This window comes from Chenopodium album, chromosome 23 (assembly GCF_948465745.1).
Source record: "Chenopodium album chromosome 23, dcCheAlbu1.1, whole genome shotgun sequence".
NCBI classification, from domain to species: domain Eukaryota; kingdom Viridiplantae; phylum Streptophyta; class Magnoliopsida; order Caryophyllales; family Amaranthaceae; genus Chenopodium; species Chenopodium album.
In genome coordinates, this window is record NC_137856.1 from 37,141,651 (window position 1) to 37,168,665 (window position 27,015).

General features: G+C 34.4%; 2 protein-coding genes across 2 annotated transcripts; one reads left to right on the forward strand and one right to left on the reverse strand.

Moving 5' to 3' along the window:
- Window positions 1-445: 445 nt before the first annotated feature.
- Window positions 446-20,948, forward strand: LOC145606745 (tripeptidyl-peptidase 2-like). Its single transcript, XM_081662568.1, has 34 exons — window positions 446-948; window positions 2,276-2,354; window positions 2,680-2,753; window positions 3,643-3,752; window positions 3,868-3,948; window positions 4,354-4,440; window positions 4,567-4,709; window positions 5,720-5,870; window positions 5,949-6,071; window positions 6,430-6,513; window positions 6,664-6,851; window positions 6,993-7,167; window positions 7,261-7,382; window positions 7,471-7,550; window positions 8,761-8,819; window positions 9,445-9,599; window positions 10,353-10,531; window positions 12,484-12,596; window positions 12,691-12,861; window positions 13,779-13,907; window positions 13,997-14,097; window positions 14,188-14,305; window positions 14,598-14,677; window positions 14,820-14,892; window positions 15,035-15,120; window positions 15,203-15,254; window positions 15,329-15,463; window positions 15,604-15,675; window positions 15,761-15,853; window positions 15,991-16,086; window positions 17,230-17,328; window positions 17,662-17,754; window positions 17,933-18,115; window positions 20,463-20,948. Exons 1-34 carry the CDS (start codon window positions 606-608, stop codon window positions 20,619-20,621), a joined length of 4,086 nt encoding a protein of 1,361 aa, XP_081518694.1. The 5' UTR covers window positions 446-605; the 3' UTR covers window positions 20,622-20,948.
- A 526-nt stretch (window positions 20,949-21,474) lies between these two features.
- On the reverse strand, window positions 21,475-24,714 carry LOC145609626 (cytokinin hydroxylase-like). The gene is made up of 4 exons (XM_081665072.1): window positions 24,416-24,714; window positions 23,464-23,696; window positions 22,723-23,340; window positions 21,475-21,903 (listed from the first exon to the last, which is right to left on the reverse strand). Exons 1-4 carry the CDS (start codon window positions 24,693-24,695, stop codon window positions 21,475-21,477), a joined length of 1,560 nt encoding a protein of 519 aa, XP_081521198.1. The 5' UTR covers window positions 24,696-24,714.
- Between the last annotated feature and the right edge of the window lie 2,301 nt (window positions 24,715-27,015).

Consider the following 27,015-nt stretch of genomic DNA (forward strand, 5'->3'; position numbering starts at 1 on the left):
CCTAAATAAGTAATCATACAAGTAACTCCTGAAAAAAAAAATACAAGTAACAGCTAAAAAATACAAGTAACCTTGATAATACCAGTAACTCCCATTATTTTTGCTGACTTGGCAGCAGGCCACATCATGTGGCCTGCTGCACCAAAAAGGCACTGCTATTATTTTTTTTGAAGAGTGTATGTGTTTTGTTTTGGGAATGAATCCCTTTGTTACTTGTTTGATTGAAATTCTTTAGTTCTAGCTAAAATTCGAAAGTCCAATAGTTTGTGAGCTTTGAGAGATTGACTACAAGAACCTAAAAAAAAACATAGCCTAAACCAAAATGCAACTCAAACATCTAACGATGGAAAACCATCAAACCCAAAGCCCAAAAAGACCATTTCAGATTACACATGATACACACAAAAGGACAAAATAATAATTTCACACATCTCTAGACCAAAAAAACTCAATCCAAAAAAAAAAAAAAAAAAAAAAAAATCCCAAAAACACCTCATTGGCTAATCCACCTTTAGGTGGCGTTTACCACCATCCACCACCTGTCACCACCTTCAAAACCACTATCACCACCCCATCAAAATTACCAAACCACCCTTCCACCATAAATGCAAAATCAATCATGGCTAACTTGTACTCGCACTATTTCCACTACTTCTACTCGTAGTATACTACCACAAACTCCTTCTTCCTTAAAATCTCCACCATTTTCAGAATCAAAACCCAGAAATTTAGGAGAGAGAAAATTCAACAACAGTCGAATTTTTAGGGCAATGCCTGCTTCTTGTTCGTCCTCCATTGAAGCAGCCACTGGTGGCAATCTTCGTAATTTTAAGCATACTCAGGCCTCTTTTCTTGCTTCTCTCATGCCCAAACGTGAGATCGCCGCCGATAAGTTTCTCGAAGCTAACCCTGACTACGACGGTCGCGGCGTCCTTATTGCTATTTTCGGTATTTCTTCTTCTTCTTCTTCTATTTTCTCTCTCCTCTTTTTTACATTTTTTTATCGAATTTTTGATGCATGAAGATTTGATTATACAAAGTACTTGATTATCATTTATCAATGATGATTGATCATGTCATTTGATTTTTTAATTTCGTGTGTTTGATGAATGATAGTAAATTGATTTGGTTGCTTTTTTTTTGTGAAATGATGATTTTTCGGATTGCTGGAACATGAAATAATTATTGTAGAAAGTTGATTATGATTTTGAAAATGAAAATTATTGATATCATATTGCTAATTATTGTATTTACATAACGAGTGAGTCCGGTTAGCCGCATTTTTACTTTATGTCAACTTATTTGATCTTACTTGAACTAATTTCAACTTAATTTTAGTTAATAAGTGGAACTAATTTGAACTTAATTTTAGTAAATAAGTGGAAGTACAGGGGCCTGAATACTAGCATTAAGCTCAGGTTTATTAGTGTATGAGTTTAACTAAAAAGTCTAAAACTAGAATTTCATGTCTGATATGCTGTCAGCAATCGGAATTAAGTACTACTGTTATCACAACCCTCTCGAAATTAAGCTCAAGTTTATTAGTGTATGTGTTTATGTATAATGCATTTCGTGTATGATATGCCGTCAGAAATTGGAATTAAGTATTACTATTATCACAACCTTCTCGCAATAAAGGATATGTGATGAAGTTACTACGGAGTATGAGTACAACTATTATTGTTGAACCATTCTCATACTCAATATGAAAAAAAAAAAGGTAGTGGGTGGAAAGTTTATTTATAAGCCATTGCAAATCTAAAAAAGGAGATAGAGTAACTTTTTTGGACATCACAAAGTAGTATTCCTTCGGTCCCACTTTAAAAACTCTAGTTAGAGGTTAAATCTAGGAAATTGACTAGAAATATTAGGTTTATCCTTGATTATTTGTACTATTTTTAACAATTAGCATCTTATTTTGAACCTACGGACCAAACCTCGTGAAAAATGTACTATGTAAGAGTAATATTATTTTACTTGATATGAGTAGTATGGGAATTCCCAAAATAGAAATGTAGCTTATTTAATTGGGGATGGAGTATATTTGACTTAATTCTTTGATGGACTATCTGTGATGTTTTTTTTTTTACATGACATTCCACAGCTTTCCAATCATGATGCTTCCATGGCCTACCAATCATGATGCTAATTATTGCTAAATTATGCTTATTGGTGTATGTGTGTAGTCAAGAGTGCAGGAATTGGTTATAATTGCTTAATCTGCTTGATTACCACCATTTCCATTTATTGATATTAAATGGCTGTCTATGATTAGATTCGGGGGTGGATCCGGCTGCCGCTGCTTTACAAGTAACTTCAGATGGGAAGCCAAAAGTTCTAGATGTCCTTGACTGGTATATCTAAAATCTCTTAATGTGAATGAGGATATATTTATAGTGATTTTTTCTTCTTCTTAATTTTCACTTTTTGCTCTTTGTGACTTTCTAATACAAGTAAATTTAGGGAATTAAATGAGAGGCAAAGGTTGGCACTGTTGCCAATATTTGAGATTTTGAGTGCTATGAATTTAGTTAATTCCACTTGTTGTGGTGATTCTGTTTTTAATTATTCATCAGGTTTTTATTATATTTTAAAAAAATTACAAAAAAAATGATGATAATTTGCATTTTTCTTTATGGAAACTAGCTAATGAAATATACATTTTCCTTACATAATTAGTACTGGTAGCGGGGATGTTGACACATCAACTGTGGTAAAGGCTGATGCAGATGGCTGTATTTGTGGAGCTTCAGGTTGGTCATCTGGTTCTGATTGGCTATTTTGCGATACTATCAAATAGGTCTTAATTAGCTAATATGCATATTCACTTCAATTTCTGTACTGGTTAAAAATTATATTTGTGAATTGTAATCATTGTACAAACGTGTTTTAATCCTAGTGTGCTTTGTATATACACGTGCACTTGTGTGTTTTAAAGAAAAGAAACCACATTGTCATTCTGATTTGACATAGCATACATTAGCTCAATTTCTCTACGTGACATATGCCTTGTGGATTGTTTATGGGCAATGCATCGGTTTATTGTTTGGACGGATTTCTTTTGACTTCAAAGTTGTGAACAACGCTCAAGGGGCACAAGACTTGGTGCTTTGATCATGTGATAATGGTGCAAGTACATGAGCTTGTAGCATTTTCTAAACCTTGTAGAAAATTTACAAATTAGTTTTGTAATGCAATGATGTATATTTTTTGCTTGTGGATAGATTTGAAACTTCAATATCTTTGATTCTAGTTTCCACATCATTTAAATGGTTGCATCAATATTGATTATCAACAATTTCTTTTCTGTTCTAATTTATAGATATTTCAAATCGTCAGAAATTCTCGGCCTTATTTTAAAAAAAATTCTTTTTCATCAATCTAGTCACCCCTTCCTTTTTCCAGCCGGTAATCATGTATCCTTAAGTTATATTTATCTCAAAGTGGGTTAATTATCAATTATATAAAGCTATTGTGTGACTAAAGTATGTCATAGGTTTCACAATGTTACATTAGTTCGTTTCTACCATGAACTGTTCCACATCCAGCAAGGATGGGTCGTCTGTTGAAGTCTTCAGATTCAAGTAGTCTCTTTTATGATGAAATATTCAGTTTCTTTCTTCTGGGTGAAAATATAACTAGGAGCACCATTGGTTGTGAATTCCTCGTGGAAGAATCCTTCTGGGGAGTGGCATGTGGGTTATAAGCTGGTTTACGAGCTATTTACTAAAGATCTGACATCCCGTCTGAAGGTAATTGCCTATTGGAACCTTTTCCCAATATTTTTGGTCTGATTTATTTTTTTATATATCTGACTGCAAAATTGCAAAAGAGTATTTATTCTAAAAGCATTTCTGTTGTGGACAGAAAGAGAGAAGGAAAAAATGGGATGAATTAAACCAGGAAGCAATCTCTGACGCTGTAGAGAAACTCTCAGAATTTGACCAGGTTCTTTCTTGAGACATGGTTTATTCTTGAAAGTGTTCCTTCAATTGACAGCTAATGAATTAAAAAAGAAAAAAAAAAAAGGGAAAATTTTGCATGGTATTTGCCTAGTTCCATTTCCTTCCATGAAAATCATTTTGTGTTTCTGTCATTTTACTTCCATACACTTTGGTTTTTGGATACTGATTTATTTCTAAAATCCATTTGGGAATTCTCACAGCTATCGATATATATTTCATTTTTTTCAAACACTAACAGCTATCTTTATTTGCTTCCAAAAGCTATTGTGAAGCCTATTATAAACTGTATTCAATCAGCTATAGTTCTTCTGTGCTTTCATCCTCTTCTCTTTTGCAAGCTTGAGTTTGGTTTTGTGTGTAAATTAGCTGCTCAAAGCTCTTATTGCAGAAACATACCAAGGTGGAAGATCCACACCTAAAAAGGTTGCGTGAGGACCTCCAGAACAGGGTAGACTTACTACAAAAGCAAGCTAATGTAAGTATAAGGTCTCTTAGTTTTTTTTTTAATTTTATTTTATTATTTTTTAAAATATTTTTATTTTATTTTATTACTATGTTCAAACATGACATTTTCGTTTTAACTTTACATTTATGTGTCCAGAGCTACGATGACAAAGGACCTGTTATTGATGCTGTTGTATGGAATGATGGGGAATATTGGAGGGTTGCTCTTGACACCCAAAGTCTTGAGGATGAACCAGGCAAGGGGAAACTCGCAGATTTTGTTCCCCTCACTAACTACAGGTAGCCATATAATTAGTCTTTCAACTACCACATCCAGGATTTAAAAGATCTCCTGCTATACTGTATTCTTTTTCCTATGAAGAAAAAAAATAATTATCACTAAAGAAGAGGTGTAAAATACTGGCCCTTTTTATAGGTAAGTTTGCTTTCTAGAATTTAGAGTCTGGACTCAATAATTGACTTATTAACCAACACATCTCCTTCCAGTGTGCTTTATCTTTTATCCTCACTTATGTAAGTGTCTGATTCCTTTTTATATGCTGTCTCCTTTCGGGGATGTGTAAATTTTGCTTGTTGATTGTTGCATTGACGTTATTAACAATTTGCTAGTAGTTGCTCTATTCAATCCTCAATATTGAGGATTTTGGGGAGTTTTTTTTAAGGTTACAGTAATACTTGAAGCCAATCTAGTATTTTGATGCATGAGAATCCAATTAGGAAAGGGCACATGTATCTATACGCTGCCCAATTATGCATTCTCACTTAACTCGTTGTAATTGGTAGCTAATTTACTTAATTGTCCCTTTGACATGTGATTCAACCCCCAAATCTTCCTCCAATAGGTAGCTAAATTAGACTTTCCTTATGAATCACATTGTTGTTTTGCTACCATCTGAAACACACAGGGCCTTTTATAATAGTGGGTTTCAAGTCTTTCAACCACTAATCAATTACAACCAACACACGTCTATTGTCTTTCTAGCGTATGATTGTATGATTGTTCTGATATGATTGTATGGGCAAGGAGTCTTCTAATAGAAAGGCAATGATTGTTCTGATATAATTGTATCATGTGTGTTCTAACCACATTCAGAGGGCAAGGAGTCTTCTAATAGAAAGCTGATAGAAAAAAAGTATCTTGCCCCAAGTCTGGATTTTCTTTGTAGAAAAACACACATTGAAGAAGCGAAAACCACTGCTATATCCTGTTAAACACTTCCAATCCTGAAATATATCATCATTTTATAGCTATCGAAGTTTATATCTCTATGTTGCTGATGATATGACAGGATTGAAAGGAAGTATGGCATATTCAGCAAACTGGATGCTTGTTCATTTGTGACTAATGTGTTTGAAGAAGGGAATGTTTTAAGCATTGTAACTGATTGCTCCCCTCATGGAACTCATGTTGCTGGGATTGCCACTGCTTATCATCCCCAGGTTGTGTCCTTTTTCTATCTCATTAGTATCACTTGCATTTCACCATCTAATAGTGATGGGATATTTGGCTATCTATAGGAGCCCTTGTTAAGCGGAGTTGCACCTGGAGCTCAGATAATTTCCTGTAAAATTGGTGACGCTCGCTTAGGTTCAATGGAGACTGGGACAGGTTTAACCCGAGCTCTAATTGCAGCTGTGGAGGTGAGATTTTGAAAAAGGGAGATCTATAGCTTGTGTTCTTCATATTTGATAAAAAAATATAATGAGTAGCTAGATAATTTTTTTTGTTTCTTTTCTAGCTTACTCTTTCGATGGATAAAATGTTCCTATTCGTTATAATTGCACACTATTGTATTCCATTTTCATTTTTTGGGTGGATCAAGAGAGTACTCTGGGAGAAGTATAATTAAATCCTGGGTTTGTATTGTTTCTATTTCATATAGAGATGGGAACTGTTTTAAAATTATGAGTTACTTAGCCGTTATTCTTTCTGGCTGTAAATTTCTGCTGCATTTAATTTTTTGATAGTATCAATGACTTTCCATTTGGTTCCTTGCAGCACAAATGTGATCTTATCAATATGAGCTATGGTGAAGCTTCTTTACTGCCAGATTATGGTCGCTTTGTCGATCTAGTTAATGAGGTTATTTAACTACCTATTGCTATTTGATACTACGTATTTCCTATTCGTCTGTTCTTTATTAAGAATGTGAGCTGCCATTAATCAACATATATCTCTGACATTTATATTCTCTTTTCTGATGAATTGCGATGCCCTTGTTTGCTAATCTAGGCTGTCAATAAGCATCACTTGGTATTTATCAGTAGTGCTGGAAATGAGGGGCCAGCTTTGAGCACTGTAGGAGCACCTGGGGGAACCACATCAAGCATAATTGGAATTGGTGCTTATGTTTCTCCTGCAATGGCAGCTGGAGCTCATTGTGTTGTTGAACCTCCTAATGAAGGGCTGGAGTACACATGGTATGATCCAGTGATCACATCCTTTTCTTAAAATAGCTGTAATAGTATTTTGTCTGATTTCAACAACATGAATGATCTGAAATTGTTCGGATATATTGTAATTGAAGTATTTAAAGGTGTGATTGGATGAATGTAATCCAGGTCTAGTCGAGGACCAACTGCAGATGGAGATCTTGGTGTGTCTGTAAGTGCTCCAGGAGGGGCTGTAGCTCCTGTTCCAACATGGACCCTTCAGTGCCGAATGCTCATGAATGGAACATCAATGTCATCTCCTTGTGCATGCGGTGGAGTTGCATTACTCATTAGTGCAATGAAGGTTCCTAGCGCGCATTAGTTAGCTTACTAGTCATTTTGCGAGGGTTTGTTTACCACTTTACTGATTTCTCCTTGAATATTCTGCTGTCTTCAGGCCGAGGGTATTCATGTTAGTCCATATGATGTGAGGAAGGCTATTGAAAATACATGTGCTCCCATAAGTAGTTCGCCAGAGGAGAGGCTAACCACAGGGATGGGGCTTATGCAAGTTGACAAGTTAGTGTCTCCAGCATATATCTGTGATTTTTATTAATTAAGTTAATGTTATGAACTCAAAATGTATTACAAATCTCTATTTCTTCAGGGCATTGGAATATGTTAGACAATTAAGTGACATTCCCTCTGTCTGGTATGAAGTTAAAGTCAATTTATCTGGAAAGTCAAGTAAGTCTCCTTGCTGTTTCTTCCTAATTTTTTACTTCTTAAACAATTTGCTAATTAATCTATCCCACATTTCAAAATGATTGTGATAAATTATATTAGATATGTGACATTTACTTATCTTCAATTATTTTATTCATTAATCTGGCAATCTTGAGATTAATATATTGACTTCTGAGGTCTAAAATTTTATGAAAAAAAGTTAAATATGTACGAAAGCTAACACTAGAAATTATTTGTTTATCCAAATCGTGGAAGGTCTGGTGTATAAGACATGGTTTGAGGTTATCTCCAAGTCCTATCAAAGTTTGACATGGGTTGTCTTCTTGAGTTTAAAAGCTCAGCTTTTTAATTAGATGTATTACACGTATATATATAGCTTTTAGACCAACTTTTGCTGGTTAGGGTTGAGTTTCTTTGGTTGGTCCACCTTACAACTATAATGTCCTTGTCTTTTTGCTCCCACCTACGATACGTGCCTGCTTCACTCTTGTCACAAATTACAACGTATTCTTTGGTCTTTTTCCGCTGTATGCTTGGCAGCACTGATTGCATCACCACATTCACCAGATCACCACTCCTTGACAGTGCACACACTCTTTTAGGGGCCATGACGCCTTGACAAGCACGATTGAAGTCCTTGAATGTTGTGCCTACAATTATTAATGTGACACCGACTAAACTTTGGAAGAAGAAGAGTGTTTGTTTCGTTAGTGTATTGTTATTTCTTTCTTTCTGGTGCTAAATATATCTAGGCGCCTTCCATTGAGTCATCGAAAAATTATTTTGTGTATGATTAGTTTTGGAAGTTTATTTGCTTCGTTATTGATACCACTTGGCAAACCGTGCCAGCTCTTGATTTCCATGTAATATTAATGCACCTGCCTACTAATTAGCATTTATGACACATGCACTTGACAGATTACAATTTATTTGTAATTTTTAACTGTTAACTACTTTTCTGGTTTTGTTATTTTTGTGGCAACTTCTGTGCTGGTAGTGTAATTTTTACTATACTTCAGTTTGTACCAAAAGCCTAAGTTCACCTTTTTGGACTGAAGCATAACTAGGAAAAGTGGTGAGATATATTTATGTTTGCAGTGACTAAAGCATGGCTGGGTACTGTGATTGGCCTATTGTGATGCTAAACTTTTGATATCTGTACCATTTGGCTGTTCTTCACTTCTTATGCATTATCCACATTTTCTTGCAGCACCCACATATCGAGGTGTCTACTTGAGAGAGGCTAGTGCTTGCCAACAGGCTGCAGAGGTGAGCAAAAGTTGTAGTTGTTTGATGGGCTTTTTAATTGACATGATCATCACTCTGGTATATGTTATATTTCGCCACCTAGCATGAATCTTACCTTTGGCAGGTCTAATGCTATTATCAGTTTAGTTTCATATTGGGTTTATAATCTGGGATATCGAGATATGCCAGGCATGATGCCTGGGATGCAGTGAGGACAATGTGGCACATCCCTCTCCTTCTTCTTGATGAATAAGTGACAGAAATTGGTTATATATTGTGCATGATGCTTGCTTCTTTCTCTCACGTACACACCTTAAATAGAAACTCCTTGTACCTTAAAGCGCCACATGCTTATCATTTTTTCAAAACCATTATTTCTGTATTCTCTAAGTCTATACTTGAAGTTGGAATCCTAGCAAGATGACTTCTATTATAGTGGTCAGTTTTTGTTTCTCACTCTATTAGTCACCAAATTGCTAATAGCTATTTTATTATTTCTTTTTTAGTTTTAATGCATCCTAGTGTAATAGACTTTTCCTAGCTAGCTTGGATTATTCCAAATGTATTGGCATGTTTCAGACTTATAATCTATACAGCTAATTTGCATATGCTTCAAACTTAGAATCTAATACCGTGCTCTTAACAGTGGACAGTTCAAGTTGCTCCAAAATTTCACGAGGATGCGAGTAAGTTAGATGATTTAGTTCCCTTTGAGGAGTGTATTGAGTTGCATTCCAGCGACACTACCGTTGTCAGAGCTCCAGAGTATCTTTTCCTAACTCATAATGGGCGTAGTTTCAAGTTAGTGTCTATCCTCATCCTTGGATCTTGCCTCCCCCTTCCCCCTTGTGTTCCTTTTTATCCTCTTCTTTAACTTCAGTTTCTTGTATAACTGTCAACTCTATTTTGTTATTATAATGATTTTCCCCCCTTCCCTTATATGCATTATAAACATTTAGTTTCTGAGACATACCTCTCCCTGTTAATAATATGAGCTTAAGTTATATTCTGTAGAAAATATGTTTGTAGGTCAATAGTTGAACTTTTGGACAAGAAAGTGTTTGGTTTAGATATAGTGGTTTTGTACAGTAGTATTCATTTAGAGGTTTTCTTCAAGTTGATGTTGATTGAATAATGTCACGCTTTTGTTGGAAGAATCAGCCATTGAACTTGCGTGGTTGGGTTATATTTTAGCTAAATTGATTTGAATTTTAAAAAGAGCTGCTTTACCTCTTTAGTGGTTATCTAGCCTCTCTGTGTGTGTGTAAGTGTGAGAGCTATTAGTCTATTGTTTAGTTAAATGATTTGAAATTTCAAATAGAGCTGTGTTTTTTTAGGTTTGTGGGACAGGGGTTGACTTACTGTGTAGCTTAATGGCCCTAATGAAAGGTTAGGTTACAGAATGAGCTCCTTGTCCTTCAAATTTCTTGTGGAGTCTTTTGTTTTCTATTGTTATCTGCCAGCTCATCTTTATTTACACTTAAGCTTTATGCATTTGTTTTCAGTTTGATTTTACAACTATGTTTGTAAGCTGGAATATCCTTTTTCCTACAGTGTAATTGTTGATCCCACAAATCTTGAAAGTGGGTTACATTATTATGAAGTCTATGGAATTGATAGCAAAGCACCATGGCGTGGGCCTCTTTTTAGAATTCCAGTGACTATTACAAAGCCTGTGGCTGTGATGAATAGTCCACCACTGATTTCTTTTGCAGGCATGCAGTTTTGTCCAGGTATTGTTCTCTCTTCATTCTCATTTTTCCTGCCCATCCTTGGTTATCTGTCAAAATTCTCTCTCTTGTGCTCACTCTCAGAGGCAGCCTTTGAGTTCAGTTGCTTTTGGTCTAATATGTAGTGCTTGAGCTGTTCAAACTCTATTTTCCTGTAGTGTTAGCATTGAGTTGTTGAAGTCGATTGGCTGCATCTTACGGATGTACGATACAGAATCTGAATATCTTGTGTTCTCATGCTGTGATCTGATTTGGGTTTCATTGTATAAGAAAGCTATCCAAAGCTGCACCAAAGATACCGAGTTGATATTAGCTGGCATAAGTAACCTGGAAAAACCTTGGCTTTTATAGGCGCACTGTTGACCCTTTTCATAGGTGGTAATTAAAGGGGAGTTATGGTATGAAGTTTGTATGATTTAATCATTACCAGTTAAGGGTAAAGTTGCATTACCATTGATAGCTTGAGGCTTATCTTGCAAAATAACATTCAACTAGACGATAATAACATCATAGACATTAGAACAATCCCAAGATCATCTAAATAAAGAACTTGATTGACATTTTGCATGTTATCATTATTGCAATAATATGGATGCAGGATCAACTAAGGTTGATATTGAGTCAAACAAGCTAGCAAGTTACTTGTGAATAGTTGTGAGCAGGATTGAATTGAGTTGAACTTGACTAGTTTTTTTTAACAAATCTTGACTTGCCTTGTTGTCTTCCCTTGCCAACTATTATCGTTTAGTTGCTCAACCTACACCATAAACTTATAAGAGGCTGATAAATTTAAGAAATTCTGATAACCAATTCTGTTTCCTTATAAGCAGGTTATTTATGAATGAATATTTCATTTTTATAATGGGAGATCAAAATGTCGTCTTTCCCCCTTTAATTAGATGGATTGAATGATTTGTTGAAGGTGCTTGAGAGGATTTCAATTGTGTATCATCCCTCTAGCCCAATGTATTGGTTCTTCAATTTTTGTGGATGTCCCGAAGGTAGTTGATGCTTGTAAATGAATGACATTGAGCTCACTGAGCTTGCCTCTTGTATTGACTATGTACTCTAAAGTCTAAACTATAAGGTAATTCATGTGTTTGTGAATTCCTTTATAGTTGCCTTCTTATAAAGTCGGTCGTAAATTAGGGGCTAGAATATTGAGATAGAGGAAGTATTTGATTAGAGGGACAAGTATGAGGTGCAAAGACTAGTGGTAGGATGCTTAGTTGGGTTATTGAGTAAAATATGCTTCAAAATTGAGTTATATCACATCAAGTTGTGATTGTTTTCTTTTTGTTTTGATTTCGAATGAGTTCATTAGAATAATTGTGGGTAATGTACCTGCTACCAATTGTGTGTATTAACCTAAAATTGTAAGAAACAACTTCACACTAAGGGCCATATACTGGAGGACTTCTGTAGGTTTCAGATTGTATTAAGACTAAGATGAAGTCTCCGGGTGTGAGTACTGTGGTTTTTAATGTGTTGCAAGCCTCATGGGAGTGCCAAAAAAAAAAGTTCACTGAAAAGGACTGCATTATCATGAAGAGTGTTCACCACTTAAGCAGGTGCTGCCGTGCTGGCATATACAGGAGTTTCATTAACATAGAGGTGGCAAAGATGTCTATATCTATTACTACTAGATTTTCTTTGTCTTCTTCTATTTTTAAATACTTTTTAAAATACTATTGTGGATTCTTTTGATTAGTGTCTGCTTTATGACATGGTTAAGGTAAGACCGTAAATCTTGCTCTTTCTGGACTTAGCAGTAGCTCTCATGTAGGTGGTGATTCACTTATTTCCATTGTATGTTAATACTCCATATCTTTCTTGATGGAAATATAATTTGGTGGGTGCAACTATATTATCCCTTCTACATGTATACGAAGCTTTCCAAACATTTCTGCATCCTTTTAAATCTTTATATGTATTTTCTTTTCACATTTCACTAGGTCATATAGAGCGGAAATATATTGAAGTACCACATGGTGCTACGTGGATTGAGGCAACTATGCGTACATCTGGATTTGATACGTCTCGTAGATTTTTTGTTGATGCTGTACAGGTTTGGAGAAATGGTGTCTGAACTATTAGGTCTTTGCCCTTTTCAAAATCCAAAAACCTATTTGTGATCTATATCTGGTTCAACGTGTTTGCAGCTTTCTCCCTTGAAAAGATATATGAAAACAGAGAGTGTGGTCACATTCTCATCTCCATCAGCTCAGACATTTTCCTTTGCTGTAGAGGGTGGCAAGACAATTGAATTGGCTATAGCTCAATTTTGGTCTAGTGGAACAGGAAGTCAGGAATTAACAACTGTGGACTTTGAGGTATCACTATTATTCCTATCTTTGCAAGTACTATAGTATTTATGTTTTAAAATTTCTTCCTGGACCTTGGCATTCATTCTCAAGATTATACCTTGATCATTTTTGTGATGTATTATCGATTTTGATCACATGGAATATGCAGTACTACCAGAGATTGAATATGTGCTTGAAACAGCCAACTCCACCAGAGCATACCCTCATTCTTCCTACCCTCATCTCATGTTTGTGAAAGAGATAGATTGACCATCTCCAAATAAAGTGCTCCCAGCAAAAATAACTCATACCAATCGCCCAAGTTTGATCTTAATTGTTCCTTAGACAAGATAACCCAATTTTCAAGGCTTTGTATGGTTAACAGTAGATTGATCACTGATATCTTCTAATTATTGTGTTTGGTAGTGAGCAGTTTCAAACTGTGGAATGGCTCCAAAATGCTGATTTGAAACCACTAATTAGAGCAGCATTTTCAAGTAGTGATTGAACTTTGAGAATTGAAAAGACAATTTTACGCCTTCCTCCAACTTGGCTACTACCCTGATTCTCGCTACTCCTCTCACTATTCGCCTTATCCTCCATCTATAATTTATCCTCCTTTTTTTTTTTTTTTAAATCTAAATAAAAAACTTTTGGTAGTGTGTTCCTCAAATATTTTGTTTCTGGTGAACTCCTTAAACTTCAAAGATTGCTCATTAAAAACAAGGGGAACAGTATTCTCTACCTTGTCAGAATTTCGTACCAAGAATAAGCATGCATGTGACATTTTTCAATTTGGAAATCAAAGTTTTGCTCATATATGTAAATATCAAGATGGACAGGTCTAACCTTTAGCTGTATGCTTTCCCATAGCATCATATTGTTTTGGTTATGTCTTAGTATTATCATCCTGGATAACACTTTCTGTCGACGCAAATGTGCAGATTGCATTTCATGGTTTCAAAATTAAAAATGAGGAAATAGTTCTTGGTGGGAGTGAAGCTCCCACAAGAATAGATGTTGGAAGTCTGCTATCATCTGAGAAACTTGTCCCCTCAGCTACTCTAAAAAAGGTAAAGATTGTCGAAGGCATAGAGAACTAGAGACAGAGGTTAGTGATACTATGATTTCAAATCTGATTTTATTTGCTTGTAATATGCAGGTTAGAATTCCATTACGACCAGTGGCGACAAAACTTCGAACTCTCCCAACAAATCGGGACAGGTTGCCATCGGGGAAGCAAATATTAGCTCTTACATTAACGTGGGTTTTATATCAGTTTATACACACCATTACCTGTTTTCATTGGATTGATGTTGTTGTCTAGTAACTGTGCCTTTTTTTGCTCCACAGTTATAAGTTTAAACTTGAGGATGGAGCTGAGATAAAGCCTTATATCCCTTTGCTCAACAATCGCGTATACGATACAAAGTTTGAGTCTCAATTTTATATGATCTCAGATGCGAACAAGGTCAGCATTCGTGTTGTATGTCTGTTTGCTATGTTTTAATCTTTTCTCTTTACTAGAATTATCACTTCTTATTTTGTTTTGGTTTTGATATAAATGTAAGTGTTACTACATAAAAAACCTTGATTCTGGTACTGTATTATTCTACTACTTGAAGCTAAATTATGGTTCCGGTAATGATCATTTATGAAGTGTATTTTTATATCAATGCCCATTGGCATTGCTTCATATCTCTGGATATTTGTCTTGTTAACCCAACATTCACTCCCCTTTTGTGTGGTCTTTGTGTGTCTAGCGTATTTATGCCTGGGGTGATGTCTATCCAGAAGCTGCAAGTGTGCCAAAGGGTGAAATGACCTTGCAATTATTTTTAAGGTAAAGAATTAGTGTCCATTTTTGGGCTGCAATTATTACTTGAAATTTTATGTCCTTAACTTTTGACTTTTGAGCTGAAATCATTTTGACATTATAATATCTACAGTGTGTATTTGTCACTCACGTTTTTGTTCTTGCTCAGGCATGACAGCGTACAACTGTTGGAGAAAATGAAGACTCTGGTCATTTTTATCGAGAGGACTTTGGATAGCAAGGTAACATTGTTTTTCTGTCTCTTCCTTTTGGAGCCCTTTTTCTAGTCATTCTAGCATCAATAGTCTGGTACCATGTGGTGCTTGCCAATTTAAAGAGCTCTTATGTCTGAGATGCTTGCTTCTGGTTTCTATTTTGATTCAGGAAGTCATCCAATTAAGCTTTTATTCTCAACCTGATGGCCATGTTACAGGAAATGATAACTTTAAGTCTTCAATCTTGGTTCCAGGGTATGCTTTTTCATTTGAGATGTTAATTTCCAGTAACCCCTTGGATTATGTTCCTTTATCTTTTTTGGTACTGTGTTTGCAGATCAGAAGAAGCTTTTTATGTAGGTCCTCCATCCAAGGACAAACTTCCGAAGGTATTCTTAAAGTTGTGACTTTGAGCTTGTACAGATATAATCTACTGGATTTGCTCATAGCTTAATTGCTGCAGAATTGTCCTGAGGGATCATTGCTGGTTGGGGCAATATCGTATGGAAGAGTATCTTCTTCCAAGGAGAAAAACGGAGGAGACCCTGAAAAGAATCCTGTTCCTTATCAGATATACTATGTGGTCCCTCCCAATAAGGTTGGTTAACTATGCTTATATATTTTAAATTATGTAATTTTTTTGTATGTATTTTATTTTATGTTGTTTAATACCGAATAAATTCTCATATTAAGTCTAACTTGGTCCCTTAACTTTACTGTACTTACTTTCTCTGATAGACTGGTGAAGATAAAGGCTCAGATCTTTCTATATCAACTAGCAAGAACATTGCTGAGCGGATTGAAGAAGAGGTATCTATGTAAAATAATTATGTCTATACATGATACTCACTGGTACTTTTAAAACTATTGCTTACTTCAGCTTTCAACTTATTAGGTTAGAGATGCGAAGATAAAAGTTTTAACAAGCCTGAAGCTGCATAGTGCTGAAGAACGTGAGGAATGGAAAAAATTGTCTATATCATTGAAGGTAAAATCTACTGATTGCTGTCTATGTAGATATGAATTTAGGACTATTGGGAATTTTCTCATTATGATGCTTCTCAAAGGTGTGGTTGTCTTGGTTTTGTTAATATAAAATGTTATATGGTGTCTGTTGCTTGGCAGTCTGAATATCCGAAGTACACTCCATTACTTGCTAAGATCTTGGAGGGTATCCTTTCTCAAGATAACATTGAGGACAAATGTTGCCATTTGGAAGAGGTAAACTTTTGTGTTGGACTTGAATTCTGTTTTGAATGCTTATTTTTCCATGTGAGGTTTTTATTAAACTGCGTCATAAAATTATAGTGCTCTTGTCATCCTGTAATAAGGCCCATGTTGGTGGTCAATATTAAGGAATTGAATAAATACCATGAGTTAACATCTCTGTCATCTTTATGTTATTTTCTTTGGAACTGCTACGTTATCATCAAAAGTAAAACTCTGTATAAGAAAGTTTAATTTCTAATTTGCTGAATCTAGAAAATTGTCTATCATTTTGGGATGAACTAAAATACGAAAGTGGCCTATTATTTAGGGGTGGTGTGACTGTGTGAGTAACTTTTATTTGCAGAAAGCTCTTGCTTTGATTGTGGGTGTGTTGGAAAAGGTTTCTCTATCAATCTAGAGTAGTTGAGGAACTGTTTGTGCTCCTTTGAACAACCTAAAGTGCTGCCTTGATGCATTATAGGGATTTGTTTATACTCCTACATTGATAGTGTACTTCCATTTTTTTTTTTTTTTTTTTTACCCTTTCTCTTTTATTGTTAGGTAATAAAGTAAAGTTAGTAAACTACTCATTAATTACGATCCTTAATACTTCCTCCGTTCCCCTAATATTGCAACAATTACCATTTTAGGTAGTTCCACAAATATTGCAACATTACATATTTGCACATGCTCTCTCTCTATCTCTCTCCTCATCACATGGGTCCATCTCTTTATTTTTCTCTATATTTCTCCTCATCTTAATTCCGTGTCTTGCCCCCTTGTTGCAATATTAGGGGAACGGAGGAAGTATTTGGGAAAATTTATTATAGACAATCACTTTGGACTGGACGGGGTATCCATTAGCTTACATAAGATGGGATACTTAGGGGGTACTAAGAGGAGAGAAAAATACTATCAGGGGTATAACAATTGGAAATGTTGGGATCAATATTTATCTCCATAATTCATCAGTAGTTGATAAGTTGGCTTTCAGGTCATGTGTTATGCATTGTGACAAACGATTCTCGTACCTAAATTCCTTTTGCATTCTAGAACTTCCGTATTATAGGCAACACTGTTGTATAACTTTTAGCTTACTACATTGTGCTTTGTGGCTCTTAAATATTGCTTGATCATCTTTGTGCTGCTATGTAGGTTATTAAAGCAGCTGATGAGGTTATTGATAGCATTGACAGAGACGAGCTGGCAAAATATCTTTCACAGAAAATTGTTCCTGAAGATGAAGAAGAAGAGGTATGCTGTGTTGAGATTGTCAACTGTAAATATGAAAGCATAGTATAATAGTTATTAAATATTGTGATATTGTAGCCAATGGACTTTCATGGGATTTTGTCCCTAAAAACATTGTATTTCATTATTGGGATCACCCACACAACCTATTAGTTTTCTTTGCAGTTGCTTGTCCCCCAGTTCCTAATGTTGAAGCACTTGCATGCATTTCTTATGCTTTGGTTCTGACTTATATGTTACCTCATTCCTTTCTACTTGGTGCATTTATATTGGCTCTATGCAATTTGGTTACCCCCATCATGTAAAGTGTTGGTAATATGTTGTTATATGTTGCAGAAAACGAAGAAGCAAATGGAGACAACACGAGACCAGTTAGCCGAGGCTCTTTACCAGAAAGGATTAGCTTTATCTGAAATTGAATCATTGAAGGTAAAATATATCTCCATTTTGTTCCTTCAAATGTGCTTTAAATGCCTTCATAAGCATATAACAAAATTTCTTTGTTAAATTCAACTTACATAGTTTGTAATTGACTGCACTTTTGTTGGATTCAAATTTCCTTTTGTAATAGCTATATAATCTAGAGGGTGCTTATCTGAGCTTTCAGGCGGAAAGTAAAGCAGAGGATTTGGCTAGTGATCAAGTCGGAGCTCCTCCAGAAGCCCATCAAAATTCATTCGAAGCAACATACAAGGAGTTAAGGAAATGGGCTGATGTAAAGTCATCTAAATATGGAACTCTCTCAGTGATCCGAGAAAGGCGTTCCAAAAGACTGGGAACAGCTCTGAAGGTTCGATATTTAATCTTGCTAATTCTTGATCAAAGATATGCTTAATATCCGTTCTCGTTGGTTGTGTATGTGTCTGTTTTGACCTGGACTGAAATTGACCTAATCTTAACCCAGTCAAGACAAAATTGATAGGACTGATGCTCTGTTGCCCACACCTTTCTTTCACTTATTTCAGGAAAAATATGTGTTGATGATAAGTTTAGTGCTAATAGCTTAGATAAATAAAGTTTAGGGATAGTGGAGTTAAGTTTGTAGCTATTAAGGGTTATACCGTTAAAATTACCCAAGTTCAAATCCCCAAGTAAATTTCAATAAGTTCAAATAAGTTAATTTCAGAGCCAATAGGTTCATGTGGGTAATACGTTCAAATATATAAAATACAGGTGAAGAGAACACACCTTAATGAGGATTGATTTTGCAATAATCTGAACTGAACTATGATTGGACCAATATTATCACAATCTGAACAAGATGTGGACCAAATTGATCTTCTGTTGATCATAAGAACTTGTCTTGCATGTCTTCACACTGAAGTACTGAACTATTTCTAATTGTCAAGATCTAACACTCCAACAACTCATAGCTCAATTGGATTGAAGGAGTCAATGCCCATGTTAAAACTTGTAATAACATATGTTTGCTGTGACTGAAAGGTCAAGACCCTAATATCTCATCAACTTGTTCAAAGAGTAAAACATTTCGAGGATACTGGATCACTTCATTTGAGACTGCAGTCGGATATTAGTTTTCTTTTTGACCTTTTAAGATAGATTTTCCACTTCAATGCTCAAACAGTCTTAAGAAACTACCCAACTAGCATGATGGCATCATATTTCTAAAGAGGGGTCATTTAACGGGACAGACTGCAGCAATTCTTGTGGGCAAATTATTGAGCTAGGGATCTACATTTTATAGACTATTCTAACTATTACTCCTTATTTAAAATAAACACACCAATGCTAACCCAATTAGCCTACTAGTCACAATTTAATCAAAGCAATATAATAGCTTCCAATCATAAGGAACTGGCTTTATTTTTTAATGACTAAAAAAAATCCCAATAACTACAGCTAAACACAAGTGGTATATTTCAAGCATCATATTCTCCCTTGCTACTCTCAGCTTCATCTTCTTGTGGTTCATCTTCGTCCTCCAAAATAATCATAATGTTGTTTTGCTACCATCATTGCTATCTCGAGGTATTGTAAAGTAGGGATGCATTCCCCCTTGTAACAGTACTTGTTATTTGGTTCTCCATTAATGTATAGGTCAGTATACTTCTTTAGCTCTGCAAATGGTCCTCTCCCATGCAGAGTACATAAAAGGATTTGCGATCTCCTCTCTGGAAATTATTCTACACGTGTTTAGCTGTAGCTATTAGGAATCTTATTATAGTCATTAGAAAATAAAAGTCAGTTCCTTGTGATTGTAAAATGTAGTATTGCTTTGATTAAATTGTGACTAGTTTTATTGGATTGGTGTGTATTTTAAATAAGGAATAATAGTATTCTAATAGTCAAAGTTGACTTTGATACTCTTTTGATTTTCAATTTACAATAAATAGTTTTGGGGAGTTGCATAAACTTTATTGAATCTGTCCTCGAGAGCTTTGCCTGAGTTGTGTGCTAAGAGTCTGCACACTCTGAAGAAACACTAACCAGTATGCTAGCATTAATAAATTCTATGGGCCAACCTAAGAAATACTTGGGATAAACCTGAGAATTGAGTTATCTTAAAAGCAAATTAGCAACTGAATTCCGGTAACAGTAGCAATTAAAAACTGAGTTTACTCCTAGTTACCCTCATCTTTAAAAAAATCTAAAATCCATCAATTCTTGGCAAGACATGACTTTACTTGATCACGAAAATATTTAATCACTCTCAAACAGAAACCTCATCCATTTCTTTCTTATCCTACAAAAACCCTTAGAGCCGCAGATCATTAAGTACCTTCTTGTAACTCCAAATTGATGGATTAATATTGAATATGGTCCCTTATGGATTATGGTCACATATGTCACCACCAAAGCTAAACATCAGCTAAAGAGAAAGAGCAAAAATATATGAAATTTGGCAGTCACTGAGATGGGATTATGAAGATCTCGATTGGAAACTTGCAGAAGGATAGTCAAATTATTTGGTGCAGATGCCCACTGGAAAGGCTTCTGCTCATTGGCAGTAGCCACCTCTAGGGCATGGGGTTTTTGGTGGAGACAGTTTTTCCTCTCTGGTTAAGAGTGCTATGTTTTAATTTATAAAAATGATAATGTGCTTGAGAAAAATCAATTTTATTGAAATTATAATTCCAATAGTTAATATACTTGTGGTTGTCATTGTGGTGCATCAGGTGTTGAATGACATCATCAATGAAGACGGGCAACCTCCTAAGAAGAAATTGTATGATCTTAAGCTCTCCTTGATTGAAGAGATTGGATGGGAACACATAGCTTCATATGAGCGACAGTGGATGCATGTCCGTTTTCCATCAAGGTTGCCTCTCTTCTAAGGTTGTTTTGAACCGGGCAACATGTTGCTCTCTTTACCAATTTCAACGATCCACTATTGCCACAATTAATACACTTGTGAAGCAATTGTAGGCTTAGGGTTTTGTGGAGCAAGGAGTCTACTTGCTTTTGTACTCTTAAGTAGTTCTTTCAAGGGGACTTCTAGGGGGTTTGGGGGTTGGATTTCTATATATGAATTTGAATTTGTAATAAAAGCTACATTTCTCTCAGTAATGCATGCTTATTGAATCCTTGTTGAGGTTTAGGCTTATTTTTTGTTGTAGCTCCTAATCTAGCTAGCACCTTTATGAATTTAAATTTTATTTGCAGTCTTTGTACAAGGTAGAGCAGATGTTCCTGTGATATGGTACACTTTTACTACGATGTCAAGGGACAATTTGTTAGCAGACCAAGAGAAGCAACAATTTGTCTCCTGTTTGGTTATAAATTGAGGTGCCTCTTGTTTGGTCAGATGATAAGGTATGAATCCGTAACCTTTACAAGACTTGTGAACTCCCATGTCATACTCATTGGCGACATATAAGATGTTATCGATCATCACTACATAAGAAAATAAGATGACTATTCCTGGAATTAGTAAGTTTTGTTGCATGCAATATGTTAGGGCTAGTGTGAAGTTTTGTTGGGGCAAATCAAAACTCTGAATTACCATAAAAGTAATTGAGCACTTCATTGGCTGTGTATTGTTTGGGAGACTAAGGCTACTCAACTTTGTAAACTTAGCTAGATTTCCCAGACTTACTAATTGTATTCCTAATAAATTTTTGCAGCATTATATATATATGTTGTACAACACTTTCTTATGTGAGCTATTTCTAGTGAAGTTGAACATAATTACAGAGGTTTTACAATAAGAGGCACCCCAGAACCAGGTCTGAATGAGAAAAAATAAGTAGGGCTATGATGATATGACGGTGCAACGGAAAACGAAAACTGACGAAGAATCAAGGACATTACTATCTTGTACTCCATAAGTGCATAGTTCTTGCCAATGCACATCCTTCCTCCAAATCCAAAGGGCATGTAACCCATCTTGTGCTTGCATCCACCATACAACGAGTCTCCATCAAATCTCTCCGGTTTAAACTCATTAACATCGTCTCCCCAAAGGGCTCGGTCGTGGTGCATTCCAACGACGTCAATCCATATGTTGGTGCCATTAGGGATTACTACATTGCCTACTTGAATGTCACTTCTTGCTTGTCTTTGTGCATTTGGTGACGAGGGGTATAATCGTAATACTTCATTAAACACCCATCCCATCTGAAATATATTACAAATTTAATTAGAATTGACATATACAAGTAAAATTAAAAACAGAAATTAAAAACAGCAAAAAAGTGACAATTATCTAAACTATTTTACTGTTAGACTTCCGGACGGTTATGACATTGCGGCGCTAAATGACAAAACAGTATTTTTTTTTTTTTTTTTAAAAAAAAAAAAATCACTTTAGGTGGTGGTCAAATCTTTGATTCTTTAATTTGGACCATTATGGTTTCTCATTGACAAATTTTTGCCCTCTTATCTCATCCTTTTATATCCCTTTTTCGGGAACATAATTTGTTTTCAATTTATTAGTTATATATCCTTTTTAAGAAAAAAAAATTTTGGTTGTATGACTTATATGGTTATATACCTATGGAATGAGCAAATATTTAACAGGTGCGCTCGGGTTTAATATAGAGATATTATCTTATAAATAGATATATATCGTAGATCTTTTTATACTTTAAACAATAAGAGAAGTAAAGAGTTTATAATCATAAGATCTAATGCCATTTGATAGTAAATTTTAACTTTGTCATTTGGTTGGTTTAGGACCAACACCAAGTAGCACAATATTATAATCACATGTAGTTATGTGCTCTATATTAGGAACTCTAAGAACAAGACCTTTCAATTGGAGGATTAAAACAAGAAAAATGAAAAACAATTGAGAAAATAAGGTACGGTGCATGTTTTGTTGTTTAAACATAAAGTATATAAGAACATGTATAAATATGCATGCGTTGATAATGTTAGATAGTATTTAGCATACGAAAAAAACATAATCATGTGTTATAGTGTCAAATCTCTTACCTTCTTGAGTCCAGCAAGCATGGTGAAGTCAATGTTATCATTCTCTCCAATCACTTCTTTAATTTCCTCCCTTAATTCATCTTGCCATTTTGGATACATTGCTAATAGCATCAATGTCCATGTCATTGCTAATGCAACTGTCTCGTGCCCTCCAAAGAAGAACGTTTTACACTCGTCGATTAGCTCCCTAGTTGTTAATTTCCTCACAAATTGGCCATCAACTTGATCCTCCCCCTCGAGTAATAACCCTAGTAGATCATGTTGAGGTTCCACACCAATAACCTTTTTTCTCGCGTTTATAATGGATAAAAGAATGTCATCGATCTCTTGCCCTAGCCTCCTAGCCTCTAAGGTTTGTCCCATGGTCAACAACTGGCCATAAGGGACTCCAACATAACGCGTATGTTTAAACAAACTAATCTGCATTGCTCTTAGCTTTTCAAGCAACACATTTCCCAATCTACTACTAATTCCAAAATTAGTTTTAGCAATTATCTCTCCGGCTAATATTGTGACTTCTTTCTCCATGTCAAGTTCAACCTTGCTCGTGTCAGCAAGGAGAGTAGTCCATTGACTTATCATCTTAGTTGTTGATTCCACCATTGAATTTGCCATTCCCTATATTTGTAAAAACGCAAAATTTATTAATCACTCCATACAATGCAAACCATACGCGATCCTAAATTAGCTTTAATTAATTTTTTTTCAAAATTGAGCAAAAGGCGATAAAATTTTACATACCTTCAAGTTGGTGGAAGAAAAGGCCGGAGTAATAATATGTCTATGACGAACCCAAGTGTTACCCTCAATCATATTAAGACCATATTCACCAAACATGGGAATTCTATCACTTTTGAAAACAGTAGGTTTTCCCCAATTCTTGGCTAATACTTTTCCTGACATTTGCTTCAAAAACTCAGGGTCTGCTACGTATAAAAATGGTTCAACGCCCATCCAATAAACATACACTTTACCTGCAAAATTAAATCAACCATATATTACTTTATTAATTATTTTAATCATTATAATTAGCACTTTATCACTTGCATATATATTTGAATATTTGATGCTCTTTTATGCCAATCATCGTCAATATTATATTATTTATACATAAGTATTAACATAATGTTGATTAGGACATCTACATGCAAAATTATTTGGACTGGACGGAGTAATATAATAATATATATTTCGTATACGATAAAAGGAACTCTTTGGATTTTGCATGGTGTCAAATTTAAAAGCATCTCTTTTATTTTCTAATATCGTAAATTAAAAAACTTAATAGGATTCTCCAAAAATAATGGCTAGAAAAAAATTATTTCAGGAGATATATGTAGTGTTTCCCATTTTTTTTTTTTTTTTTTTTTTTTTTTTTTTTGAAATTTCTAGTACCCATTTATACTCGAACAACATTTGAAAACGAATCAAAAAAAATAAAATAAAAGACAAACATTATATTTGAAAATAAGAATAGTTTCATTATTGTTATATACTATGTATATATTTTTTTTCTCCTTAGGGCTATTCATTTAACTTATTTAGAATCACCGAATATAATTCTTCACTTTTAATATGAGATTTTTGGTTAAAATGTTGCAACTAAAAGTGAACGGAAGAAACTATTTAACTCATTCGCTATAATACCCATGAGACTAATACTGAACCCAAAAAACAAAAATGATATGCTTACCGTGCAATTTTTGCCATTGAGAGAAATATGGAAGAGAAGACGAATGGATGTCATGGGATATAGTATCCGATGACGAAGACAAAGACGAAGATAAAGATTTAGCTTTGATGATCATCTCCTTCATATCACCTAAGTTTCCCAGAGGAAACTTAGGTGTTGGTCCTCCCAACCCATTCTTTCGCAGCTTTCGCAGCGAAAGAATGGGTGAAAGAAAGCAAGCATTAAACAATTTCCATAACAAGAAGAAGATTATAAATCCGAATAAAAGATTAAGACTCATTTTTGCTTTCTTCCTTTTTTTTTTTCTCTGGTTTTTAAGTTTCTCTCTTAAGAGTTGTGTAAATACGAGTATATATGATGAGTATGACGAAGCAGGAAAAGGGTATTTATAGAAGTGTAGAAGAGAAAAGGACAAAAAGAAATAATAAAATAAAGGAAAAAGAAAAGTTTAAGATGATTAATAGCACTATTTTATTTAGTTTGACCTTATGGAAATGTCATAGTTGAAACTCGTCCTTTGACTTGAAATAAAGTTGAATAGAATTATTTTTTCATTTTTAGAATAGAATAAAGGTAATGAGAACCGCGGTTGCTAATACCAAAACTTTCATAGTATGAAGAATTATATAGGAAGATTATTTATATTTTTCATATAGTTGTAATGAGAATGAGGGCTTTCATTTTACCTTTTCATGTTCAAATCGTGTGGCCTTGACGTTCTACGTTCCATGGTTTGTATGTTCTAATTATGCATGGGATTATGGTAAACTTTCACAAATCATGTTTTTTTTAGTTTATTGTATATATTCTATTATTTTTTTTTACTTTACCCGCTTTGACTTTTATATTATTAATCACCTCTTCTTTGACCGTCTTTTGTGAATAATATGTAAGGACAAACATATTCATGTGAGATCTTTTTAAATTCGTCTCAATAAGAATTATCATAATATATAACTTTTATAATTTTTACTTATTGAAAATTAAAGTTATTGATCGTTAAAGTTTTGCATTGGCAAGCGTGATAAAAAAAAACAAGCAAGTCAATTAAAAAAAGAACAGAGGAAGTATCTCTGTTTAATAATTATACTTCGTATATTAAAACTATTCACACATTTTACTTTAATCATCGTTTGTGAATCATATAAAAGTAAAGTCCATAGATGGTTAGGCCATCGTGAACCAAGTTCCAAAACACCCACCAATCTGGTTCGGAGTGACGATTAGGCTGTCGTCGCTAATTACCAACCGTTTCACTTGTCGAGTTGTCGATAAATAGCGACAACGGTTATAGATATTGATTAGCGACACGCGAGTTTAATTTAACATTGGCTTGTAAATCTATTCGAGCGGTTGTTTAAATCTTTACTAACGATTAAGTTGTTGGTGAATCTCAAATTATCAATAAATTACATAACCCTTTAGTCATGGCTAGCAATTAATTTAGTGACTGCACATCAATTTTTACCAACCACTTAAAGCAATCGATAAATTTGTGTTTTTATGTTGTGTATGGTAGTTGGTTGTGGCCTTTTTAGATCCGTTTCAGTATGTATTTATAAAATACTTATTAACTTTTATAATTTTACCAAAAATTAGACTTATTAATACTTAATGTTATGCATTACTCTTAACCTATAATTTTTGTAGATGAAACTATATTTATCGTATTTCTAAGATAGCTTTAAACAAGTTAATCTCCTTGTTTTCAAGAGTTAAATTAATTGTCTGACATGTAAATTTTGATTTTCAGAAGAAATAAATGCACATTGACTTGTTTGGTTAGCAAATTTACCACAAAGTAGAGGATTATATATTTATATTTAATCTTCATTACCATTATTTATCATTCCATACCCAATTAACTAATCCCTAGCATTTTCTAAGAGATAAATTTTCGTAGGTGTTGAAGATATGCTTCATAGACCGAACACGTACTTGTTAGTTACGTACTCCATTATGTTTACAATGTCACTACACTTTCCAATCAATTACAACCCCTACCAACCACACAATTTTGTTCAAATTAATTTTTCACTTATTACTAGCTTTTTCACCAACTTTGAGGTTTGCCTTGGCATAATATTCATACTAGTGAATTAGTAGAATTCACTCCGTAGTAAATTTGACATAACAAAATTAAAGTTAATTTTTTTTCATTTTGATTTTTTGGTCATCATTAGTATATATTTCTACAATTTTTAATTTTAATTGGAACAAACATGTATCCCATGATTAAATTAATACAGGATTGATTATTACCAACATTAGAAATATGTATTCAACAATCATTTTTCAAAATTATTATGATTAATGTATTACAGGAAAGTATTATTACATGCATTAATTTACTAATATTAAAATTATTTTATTACATATACAAAGCATCATACTTTCTCCATCTCTAATAGAATGATCGATTGGGATTTTACACAATTTCTTAGGCTTTAGTTGGGTCACTTGGGTAGTTGGGTGAATTAATATTGTAATTGTTAGGCCTTGGAATAATAAATTGAACTGGACTGGATTAAATTGAAAATGAAGCTACTCGTTTCATACTGAAATTATATTTTTTTAATTTGATCCTAAGATAAAGTAAA

Excerpts from the sequence above, each read along its gene's own strand:
- LOC145609626 (XM_081665072.1), bottom strand. The coding sequence starts at position 24,695 with ATGAGTCTTAATCTTTTATTCGGATTTATAATCTTCTTCTTGTTATGG. Across the intron at positions 23,697-24,415 it reads TCAATGGCAAAAATTGCACG|GTAAAGTGTATGTTTATTGG; the intron begins GTAAGCATATCA and ends TTAATTTTGCAG. Across the intron at positions 23,341-23,463 it reads TTTCTTCCACCAACTTGAAG|GGAATGGCAAATTCAATGGT; the intron begins GTATGTAAAATT and ends TTACAAATATAG.
- LOC145606745 (XM_081662568.1), top strand. The coding sequence starts at position 606 with ATGCAAAATCAATCATGGCTAACTTGTACTCGCACTATTTCCACTACT. Across the intron at positions 949-2,275 it reads CGTCCTTATTGCTATTTTCG|ATTCGGGGGTGGATCCGGCT; the intron begins GTATTTCTTCTT and ends GTCTATGATTAG. Across the intron at positions 4,710-5,719 it reads GTTCCCCTCACTAACTACAG|GATTGAAAGGAAGTATGGCA; the intron begins GTAGCCATATAA and ends ATGATATGACAG.